The sequence below is a fragment of the Adiantum capillus-veneris genome, chromosome 9, assembly GCF_014529385.1.
Source record: "Adiantum capillus-veneris isolate H3 chromosome 9, ASM1452938v2, whole genome shotgun sequence".
NCBI lineage: Eukaryota > Viridiplantae > Streptophyta > Polypodiopsida > Polypodiales > Pteridaceae > Adiantum > Adiantum capillus-veneris.
The window spans coordinates 8,168,017-8,179,153 of NC_140939.1; the positions used below are offsets into that span (position 1 = coordinate 8,168,017).

Here is an 11,137-nt window from a genome sequence, read left to right on the forward strand (position 1 = left end):
AACTTACTCAATTTGCCCTAACTACTTTCCAACAAAAGTCACTTAAAAATAATAAGTGAAAAATGTCAAAAATAGATAAAATAAGCTAAATGCACTGGAAAATTCCCTTGAAGGATTTTGATGGATTCTGATGGGAATGCTTATGATCATGCTGTGTGCAACCAGAGGATATGCATCTACACTAAGTGACTGGGCATGCACGGTCTACGAATAGATTCACAAAAGTGCCAGATCACTTCTAATCTAGACTGACTGGACTGACTGAACCCTTGTCATGTTGTAGCTTGTCCACGGACACATAGGGTGTCACGTGACATCCCCTCCTTTTCAAAGTGAGGTACTGGTACCAAACTGTATGGCGTCAAGGGAGATCACCAATAGCATCTGGAATCTTGGAAGGGACTCTTCGCCGCCACACTCTGATGTGTGGGTCGTGCGGTACTTGAACTTCATAAAGGTCTGCAACGCTTGCTTCTTTGGGCCGCGCCGAAAGCGACACAAAGTCTTGTGTGGCTCCTTCAATGTTTCAACTTCGTCGAGTGTCATGCTTCTTTCTTCTTCAAGAATCTCCATGGCTGAAAATTCATGAACCCATTTCCAACACAAAACCATGAGCATACATATTCCATGTAAAGTGACTGGAAAAAATATTGTCTTCCTAAAGATTGTGCATGCAATGTAGATGAACAAATAGACAGAATGACAAACCGTTCACCACATACACGCAAACCATAAGATCGAATCTTTTCTTACTGATCTAAGTCAATCAACTGTGGCAATTCACAATGGAAATGCCCATGCTTGGTGCTCATACTTTCATGTGCTCTTGCTACAACTGTGTCATGCCAAGGAAGAGACATGGAATGTGACTTCCTTACATACATACTTTTCAGCTTTTCATGAAAAATCCGCATACATTCGTGCTCATCCATGAGTGAAACGTGCTCAACATAGAATATGTTGTGCCTAGTAAAAGGGATCACATAAAGACGCTGACTAAAATACAGGAAACGATCACGAATGAAACACTCGAACAATGAGCGCGTATCAATCATGCAAACACATAATACTTCCTGTGAGGGTTCTTTGGACCTAGGCTCGAGAGCCAAGATCGGTTCTTCCTGAAGGGGTAGCCAAGATCGATTCTTCGTGATTGATCGAATTTGCAACGAGGTTAGCTTCGCTAGAAAAAGCATTCACTACCTCATCCTTCTTGTGAACAATCACATTATCTTCATGCAACTCATCATGCTTGTGAGAAATCACATCTTGATCATCATGCAAATCATAATGCTTGTGAGAAATCACATCTTGATCATGCAAATCATCATGCTCATCATTATCATCCAATTCATCATGCTTATCATTGTCATTCAAATCATCATGCTTATCATTGTCATTCGAATCATCATGCGTATCATCATCCAAATCATGTGTGTTATGCTTTGAAGAAGAAGAGACAGAGAGTCTCCTTCTCCTGAATCCTTTCAATCTTGTCCTGCATATTAGCAATGAGAGAGGGAGAATGAACAATGTTCTCTCCACGAATGACAATGGAAGAGTCGCTTTTGGCATTGAGAGTGAAAGTGTTAGCCTCCCAATCAATGAGAGGGTTAAGATCACGAAACCATCGAATGCCCAAAATCATATCACATCTTGAGAGAGACAAAAAATCTTCGACGGAAAGTAGCTTGTTGAATTGAAAACAATACACCAAGACACTCTTGCGTGATGAGAGAGTCCATACCGAGAACAAAGCCAGAAACCTCGAGAGAAGATTTCTGACTAACCTCTAGGCGGGCTTTCTCAACAAGAGAGGGACTGATCACATCATGCATACTACCTGGGTCAAACAATAGGACAAAACGGTACCCCGTCATATGACCATAACATTTAATGAGAGAATCATCAATGGAAGGGTCAAGAGAAACTTGGGACACACTCCTGTTAGCAGTAATGGCATTGACAGAGGAAGTGGGTTCTGTGGATTCTTTAGATTTATTCGATTCAAGCTTAGGACATGTTCTTTTTATGTGACCCTTAATGTGACAATGAAAACAACGACCTTCCTTAGAATAAGTGCTTTGCTCTTCCGACGTGATGTATCCTCCTACAATTCCTTGTGCTACATTTTCATATGGAGTAAGCTTAGATTTAGCAATTGTGTTAGCCTTACCCTTAGGTTCTGAGAAATCTGAGGGTACTTGTGGAAGTCTTGTTCTCCTTAGGCTTTCCCTTGTTGTGCTTCATCTCCTGTGCGAGAGCAATCGCTACCGCCTTGTTGAGATCGATTGGATCGAGCACCTCGACATCGTACTTGATATACTCGTCAAAGGAATGCCTCTTTGCGTTCATCATCCGACTTGCGTAATTGGGTACCTAGCTGCAAAACACGATTAGAAAAAGACATAACCGGCATACCATTTTGCTTGAGAGCGCGCCAATCGTCCTTCAATCGTGCGAGGTACTAAGGTGGCATAAACCGCGCCTTGAGCTTGTCTTGGAAATCAGCCCAATTGAAGGAAAGGGGCATGAATTCGTCGGATTCCTCTAGGTGCGCGACTAACTGTGCCTCTTGCCATGCGTGGTACCAATTGATGGCATCACCGGCAAGGTACATGACTGCCGTCAAAACTTTGCTATTTCCAGTCTTCTTAGTTGTCGCAAAATAAGCATTAAATTGATGCAACCAAGAATGAATAACCGTAGCATCCATCTTACCATCATACTTACTGAAAGTCAACTTCTCTGTGACTGGATTGTTGGTATCCGCCTCATGGCTTGCGCCACTTGAGGAACTACCAACCTCTTCGGTTGGTTCAGACTTCGAGGCAAGAACTTGTCGAACCAATTCTTGAGTGTGGAGTTCTCTTTGAGCCTCACGCTCGGCCTCCAAGGCCGCTCGTCTTGCTTCTCTTTGAGCCTCCCGATTGGCCTCCAAGGCCGCTCGTCTTACTTCAGCTTCCTAGCTTCCTCTTGTCTTTGTGCTTTTCTTTCTTCTCGTTCATCGCGCTCGCGTTCCAAGGCAATGTGATTCGCTTCTTGTTGTATGGCAGTTCTTTCGTTTCTTTCTTCGCGCACGCGATTCGCTTCTTGTTGTTGGGCCGTCATGTCTAACATCGACTTGACCATCGTCTCCATGGAAGTTGGTACAACTAGTGGCGTAGATGGAGAAGGGGGAGGGTCAGAAAAATCTCTTGGTGGGGAGAACTCTTTGTCGCCTCTCTCATGCTCATCACCTGTATGCGAAGTATCCATTCTGCTTCGGGTGATGACCATGCACTATGATCTTTGGTTCTTAAGTTCACGAGGAACTTAGGTTCTTGAGGGTCTTGGGTTCTTGGGTTCTTGGGGGTCTTGAGGTTCTTGAGGGTTTTCTTTCGCTTGCAATCTGTGTTTGAGAAGGATCTTCTATTCACCCGAGTTCTACTCATTTCCGCGGGCGCATCCCTTGGCGGCCTTGCGCTCACACCAAGGTTGCGTTTTCCCACCTCACGTCGATTGGCCGGCCACTAAGTGCACGGTCCGCTCTCAATGAGTGAAAAGAGACACAAGGGGAGGCTGGACAAACCCTTCTTTCTTGGGATTCCTGTCACTCTTCAAAAACACGATTAGGAATCGACACGCCCAAGCGAACTTGGGTTCGTGCGATCGCAACAAGCAAATTCCTGTCACTCTTCAAAAACACGATTAGCAATCGATACGCCCAAGCGAACTTGGGTTCATGCGACCGCAACAAGCAAAAAAATTCTTGTGATTCTTGTGGTTCTTTCCTAGAGTGATACAGAACACTACCAAAGCTCTGATACCAATGTAAGGTGCAGCGGAATGAATGTTTGAACCTTGCTCAAGATGAGTGCTCCAAACTGTGCTCAAGGTTCCTTTTGTTCTTATGGAAGGGAGAGCCTTTCGTTCTTAATGAGAGAGTGCAATGATCACAAACAAAGTGAATGGACACTATGCGTGAAAGTGTATGAGACTCAAAGATAGAGTGAGAAGAGAATAATACAACACCAGAGACGTAAAACCCTCCTCTGAAGGTCCCACTCTCGCCGACGAGAGTGGTCTACTATTGATTGCACAAACTGGTACAAACTGAATGCATGTGACTGATGCAAGTCTAGGCTATGCCGACGACGACGACGGAGATGACGAGGCCGATAACAGGGCTGAAAACTGAAGGTCTTCATCTGCAGTCCAAAAACGCTATGGGCTCAAATCTGCTGTTGCCAAAAACGCTATGGAAAACGCTGATTTTGCTGGTCTTTAGGGCTGAAAATCTGCATCTACTGTAGGGCTGAAAACTGAAGTTCTTTGGGCTGAATCTGCTGGGCTTTTAGGGCTAAATCTATTGTTGTTTCATTGCTGAAAAACGCCACGCTGAAATCTGTCAAAAACGCTACTGTAGCAAAACGCTAATCTGCTGGCGATGAGGGAGATCTGGAAACGCCAAGTCCTGTGATGGCTATGCGGTGAAGACCTGCTCGAATTGCTAGGTATCTGTGAAGCTAGGGCGATTTGATAAAAAACGCTAGGATGGGATCTTGCTTGGAGGGGGAAACCGCCAAGGTTCTTGCTTGAGAAGTTGCCTGTTGAGCTTGACTCCGGTTGCCTCTTCTACCATTTAGTGCTAGTCTAGGTTTGCTTATATACAAACTTACTCAATTTGCCCTACCTACTTTCCAACAAAAGCCACTTAAAAATAATAAGTGAAAAATGTCAAAAATAGGTAAAATAGGCTAAATGCACTGGAAAATTCCCCTAAAGGATTCTGATGGATTCTGATGGGAATGCTTATGATCATGCTGTGTGTAACCAGAGGATATGCATCTACACTAAGTGACTGGGCATGCACGGTCTACGAATAGACTCACAAAAGTGCCAGATCACTTCTAATCTAGACTGAACTGGACTGACTGAACCCTTGTCGTGCTGTAGCTTGTCCACGGACACGTAGAGTTGGATGTGTCACGTGACACAAAATTTCAGTCTTCTCTACTTATCCTATACATACACAAAGTTTGGTGCAATTTCATCGCAAAAAACGCCTCCATTTCGGTATTGAAACGCGCACAGGTAAGAATTTCAAGTTATGTGCAGAAAATTACAGCAAGCATATATGTGCGTTTTGAGTGTTTATCTTGTGTTCGTTGCAGGAATGATTAGGTATGAAGGGAACCAGTTAGCGGAAGATAGACTCTCTTCTTTAAGAGCTTTCAAGAAGGTTTGTGGAAGATAGACTCTTGTTTAAGAGAGCTTCCAAAATCTCACAAAAGAGGGGAAAACCCTCTTAGCAATTAGAAAGCAATTTTCTCTCTTTCAATCAGAAGAAAAAATGGAACACGAAAGAATTGAGGACGGGCGTTTGCCCCGTTCTTGTGCTTGTAAGATTCTCCCTTAGTAATAAAGATAATCTCTTTATGGGGGCGGGCCAGCCCATCTTTTGGTCCCGAATGATTCTCTCAGTTCTCAGTTCACTTAAGTATATAAATTTCATTTAAAAGTTAGTTTACGCTTCCGTCTTTGTGACATTTGGTAGTGAATCGCACAATGGGAACAAAAGTCTCATCAAAGTTGATGCTTGCCTTTCCACCATACCCTTTAGTGTAACCAGCTCGGCACCGACAAGGTGGTAATTTCATAGCAAATGCATGAAAAAAACTGAAAAATTTTAACACTTTAACTTGAAACAAAGTAAAGTCGTGGCGCACGAAATGGTAGAGTATACTCTAGCCCCAAAGTCTCGCACCCCTTTTGTGTATTAATAGTCACAAAAAGTACAACTCCCGGGGAGTCTGCTCTGCAACTATACAACCACGCAGTAATTTGTCAAAGTAGACCACAAAGGCATTAATTTATAGGAATGTGTCCCAAAAGCAATTGATGCATGCTCTGAAAAGCAAAACTGCTAAAAACATGGCGTCCCCAAAAGCATATGGGCCAATTGTTGAACAACTAACACCAAAAGCTGCCACATCACTTCGGTGATTTTTGCCGCAGATTGCGCGAGAAAACCGAGATGCCCCACCAGCATCATATCGACACACCGCGTCACTAGTCTTCTCAGACTCTCTCTGTCCCTTGCTAGCCCGTCGAGTTTCCATGTCATCACTTTGTGACATACGACCCCCCTCCTTAAAACAAGAGTAATCACCCTCAATTACGTATGCAAAATAGACAATGGACAGTAAAATAGCTCAATAGGCACTAACTCTACGCACACATACATTTGACTATGCAAACCATGCACTAGCACAAAGACACAAGTCATTGAACAATGACAATCACATTTACATCATTATCCCCGTCAAGATCTCAAATAAGAATCGTGATCATTATGACTTAAGTAGCAATCACATCCAGATCGTGCTGATCTCTCTCAGATGTCTTGATCTATTAAATCGCGTCACTTTTAGATTAACGTCACCTCTCAAGTGCATAAAAACAAGATGCTGCAAACATTTCATCTTAAACACATACTCAGACAATAGAGAGTAAATGAATCAATCAGTTCTTATAGCAATTCCAAACCATAATCATGCAAACTACGGTCATTTTTTTATGTACATATCATAAGGTTACTTTGCAGATCTCTGTCAACATCCCCAAAATCCAAAGAGAAATTGGTCGACTTCATTCCCATCTAGAAAATCTATGACAAAGTAGTGGAGTGGCTCCCCTCTTGTGTATCACGCGCCGCAGCAGATTCAGCCCGCTAATTCAATGTGCACTTTTGGAATAGATGGAGCTTAACCAAAAGCCTCAACGTAAAGCTCTAAAATCTGAAGAGTATCTGCTTAGTACTCCTCCTCCATCCACTTTGCATCAAGATCTAGATATTTCCTGAACTTGACCAAATCCATGTAGACCAACTTACCCTTCACTTTCCTTTCCTTGTGCGCTAGGACCTGTTTTGGAATCTCCTCAGCTCTTCTACCCTTGATTGCTGACCCTAACCCTAAACCCTCTTACAGCAACCAAAAATCACTCACATGGTGAAGTTCTGTGTGCATACAAACAACTTGGCCTTCCAGCTGAGGCACTGTTAAACCAGCTTAACGGACCATTTTTCCATCCTTGTATGTAGCATGGAACGAGGAGACATAATCTCAGCCACATTACCTTAACAAACCCTATATCGACACACCGGACAGAATATCTCCTCACTCCTAAGGCACATGCTCAGAATGATTCCCAACCTTCAAGAGAATAGGTCATGTAAACTTATGCCAATATGGTAATGATTGCCTTTCTCCATATCCAGAAGTTTCGAAAGTAGCCTAAAGTAAATAATGCAGGGTTACATACCAGGGCTGCGCCGTTCTTGTGAATCTGCTCGGCTAACAGAGAAGCGCTGACGAGAAACTTGAAAATGTCTGCCATAGAAGGTGCATCGAGGAGAGCTCCATCGATGGTGATAGTGATGCTCCCGCTGTAAGCCCGCAGTTGCCATGGCTTGGTGGAAGCTAGTCACCACCATGACTGCTGGCTTCCAAGTGTACAGTTGTTCGGGCTTCAAAATTTGGTGGAGATTTCACTTATTTTTTCGGTCCTGCAAACTAGATGGACATGGCTCTAAATTTTATATGCCACGGCTGCTACATGAGAGTCGGACTCAAAAACACATAGTTAGCTCCTATATCAGCATAATTTTCCCTTTTCTGAGGGCATTTTGTGAGGGTCCTAGTGTGAAAGTAGTGGTTTCATGTGTCTACAACAATTGTGGTGGCAAGGTCTAAAGTTGAATTCCCCTTGACTATTCACTGTGAGCTACATTATGGTGTGTACCTTTGACGCTAGATGTGCAATCCGACCACGTATGACTAGCGAGTTGTCCAACCTACTTGAAAAGCCACTACAAATTGGGAAGACCTCACCGTGGTTTTTCATGAAGTTTTTATGAAAAAACAATAGCAATAGGCATTGGTCATGACTTAGGAGCAAGTAGACACCGATACATGGATATCACTTTCGAAGCTTGATGGGAATGGGATCGTGCTAGCTAGGGTGGATGAAAGACAAACATCGTACACACAAGTGAGTGTGTCTACGCATGCTAGATTATCACTCAAGAGAATTAGGTTCCAAGATAGATTAACTTGGACTCATAAACATGATCTTGATTAGTTGCTAACCCATCACAAGCTCACCATAAACAAGAGAGATGATGCAAACGTGGAATGGTTGTTTATTCATGGAAGGAGCTTTAAGTAGCTCTACAACCTTGCACCACTACATGAGGGATAATTCCACCTTTTCTCTTCTTGACTCATACTCTAGTGACTCTAGGACAAAGCTCACACCTTAGAATCCTCCCCCTGAGCTTTAAGCTACAACTTGATGAAGAAAGACAACACTCCAATCCAGAAGCACAGACAAAATACATCCCCAATTCAGGAGACAAACAGATCCAAGAGCCAAACTCCAATCCAAGAGCAAAAACAACGTTCTAATCCAAGAGCAAAATTTTGAAAAATGTCTGCTTCGCTCTAATCCAAGAGCACCTTCGTCTTCTTCAATGCTTTGTCTTCAGCTGATTCATGGTCTTTGTCTTCTAGCCACACCTTGTTGTTGCCAATGATGTCGATGTCGCCATAGCTTTGTCTTGAGCTTTATTGAAAAAACAAGTGCAATGCAAAAATACTGATGCAAAAACTACTGATGTAGATGTGAATGCTATTGCTCCCAAATTCCCTCCCCTCGAAGTGAATTTTTTTGAATTTCCCCATGGTGCCTTGGAGACTCTCCAAGGGCAGTGTCTGGAACTCCGTACATGAGCATGATGACATTATTTTCCATAGTGATAGATGTAGTGACATACATTGCAAGAAATTGTGCTTTGGTTACAAGAATTTTCATCTTTCAATTACAAGATTTTTAGATGAGAGAATAATGCTTTAAAGTCCGAGAAAATCTTGAAGTTTGAGAAAAATTTCCTTGCTTGTTGAGGCTCTTGGAATTTTTTGGCTGCGTGATTGATTCTCGAAGGAGCCCGATTAATGCTCAAGAAAAATCATTTGAGATTTCTTTGAAGGGCTTTTCTTGAGGTGAAGCTTTGATAGCTTTAAGCTTGCTTGAATTCCTTGAGAGAAGGCTCGTTGTGTGAACCTTTGCTTGGTTGAAGAGAAGCACCAAGTGCTAACCAAAGGGACGCCCCCTTAGGGTTTGAATACTCTGCTCACGGGCGCCTATGGGAACGGGCTCTAGGAGAGATGTTGCAGGTCGTGGGAAAGAATAAGCTCTTTAACAATAGTCTGGTAACCTAATAGGACATAAAAGTGTCCTTTCAGGGTTTTGGAAAAAAATTCCAAAACAATAGTAGATCCACTCATTTCGAAAGTTTCATGAGCTTATAGTTCAAAGACTACTACATATGGCAAAAATGAGAAATTTGTAAAATTTATAATGTCTTGGTCACAACAAGCCTCCAAAGTTGATGGGCCAGTGCATTTTGTCCAAACAGCCATATCTTACGGTTGATTGCATATAAATAAGAGTGGGATTTTTGTAGGACATGAGATAAAATACCCTGGTAACTTCAATGGGTTGGTGGTCAAAACATATGGCTACTTTTTCCTCACTATTTTTTCTTTAGGGTAAAGAAAATAGATACAAAAAGGTTGCATTTTTGCCATTCTACAAACCTATCATCAGTTTCTATATTCACACTCAATACAAGTACTATATACATGTTTTCTTAGTTCCCTTTGGGCCTTTGGATCCAAAAGGAGCCATGGAGCGTACCAAAAGAATTATGGATCTCTTACTAAGTGGAACCTTGGGGACAATGATGAAGTGCTAAATACAGCAAACATGACAAAACTCGGTCTAGCATTATGACCTCTAGAATCCCATAGAAACTACTCAATATCTAGCCAAATTTATAGTTTACGATTATATATGGTTACTACCTACAAAATACACACAATTGGCCTAAGAAACTAGTAATACTGAGAAAGATACACTTGCTACACTAAAATATCTCGTATTTTTTAGCAATCAAAAAACTCAACCATCATCATATACTATAATATATAGCATATCAGGTCCCCCAAAAATAAAGGAAGACTAGATGTTTGTTATAAATGACACTTACACAATCAAAATTGCATTTGGATATCAAGAAAGCCACCAAAAAAATCATAAAAGTGCTAATTTTGGCCGAAAAACAGGATATGGCAATTCTTGTAATTTGGTCATAACTTTCAATTTTTAACACTTAGTTCTCCCTAGAAATGCCAAAACATGTTGAGAAATATGAAGGCTTATCCTCTAGCAATCTAAACCTCACAAACATAAAGTTTAGAGTGGTATTAGTTGCAATAATTTGAAAAAAGGCCAAGAAAAGGATCCATTTTTTCACACAGTTTAGGTGCAAATTTGTTGTGCAAGAGTAAGGTTAATGGTGAGATCGATCTTCCAAAAAAACTGTCAAGTTTTGTTCAACTCATAAGGCAACTTTGTGGATTTATAGCACCTAGAAATTCATTTCATACTCTTCAAATAATTCAAGAAAAATGGTCACTTAATAGGACACAAAAGTGTCCTATCACCATTCTAGTGTTAAAGGATCTCAAAGGTTTAAAACTTTTGGGCTTAACAAAGAAGAGCCTACTCGTGAGAAGGGCGGATTGCTGCACAGCGGGTAACCCACCAAGTAGGCGTGGGCAGGGGCAACCCACTAAGCAGGCACGGGCAGGAGCAACCCTTCGCGCAGGCCGGGCACGACAGCGCAAAAAGTGTTGGTGCGAGACAAGTCCCCTACGGACCCGACCAGGATACAAATGGCAATTTATCACCGAGCATAAATCTGCCCAAGATTCCCAACATAGGATATCCTATTTGAGCTCAATACCTTGTGCCATACTCCAAAAATGGAGTCAATCCTCTAAGCCATCTCACTTTGTGGGCTTGCTTTTCAACACTCCCAAAAAAGGAAATTATGTACTCGTCTATCGACAGTGAATCCACACACATACACACAATGCTTAGACACACCTATAATTGGAAATTAAATCGAATGGGCATATGGTGTCGAAATGAGGCAATAGAGAGCTTGCGAGGGAGGCTTCGACATTATGTGACCAATGCAAGGAGAAAAATAACGCAATGAAATTAATTGAAGATGCAAATTAGC

At 42.0% G+C, this 11,137-nt stretch overlaps 1 protein-coding gene across 1 annotated transcript in view; it reads right to left on the reverse strand.

Moving 5' to 3' along the window:
- The window catches only part of LOC147450101 (uncharacterized), a 29,127-nt gene extending 21,556 nt beyond the window's left edge, over positions 1-7,571 (reverse strand). Inside the window, exon 1 of the mRNA XM_086520650.1 lies at positions 7,309-7,571. Within this exon, the coding sequence (XP_086376776.1) occupies positions 7,309-7,480 (172 nt within the window). The 5' untranslated portion in view covers positions 7,481-7,571. The remainder of the gene's footprint in view (positions 1-7,308) is intronic.
- Between the last annotated feature and the right edge of the window lie 3,566 nt (positions 7,572-11,137).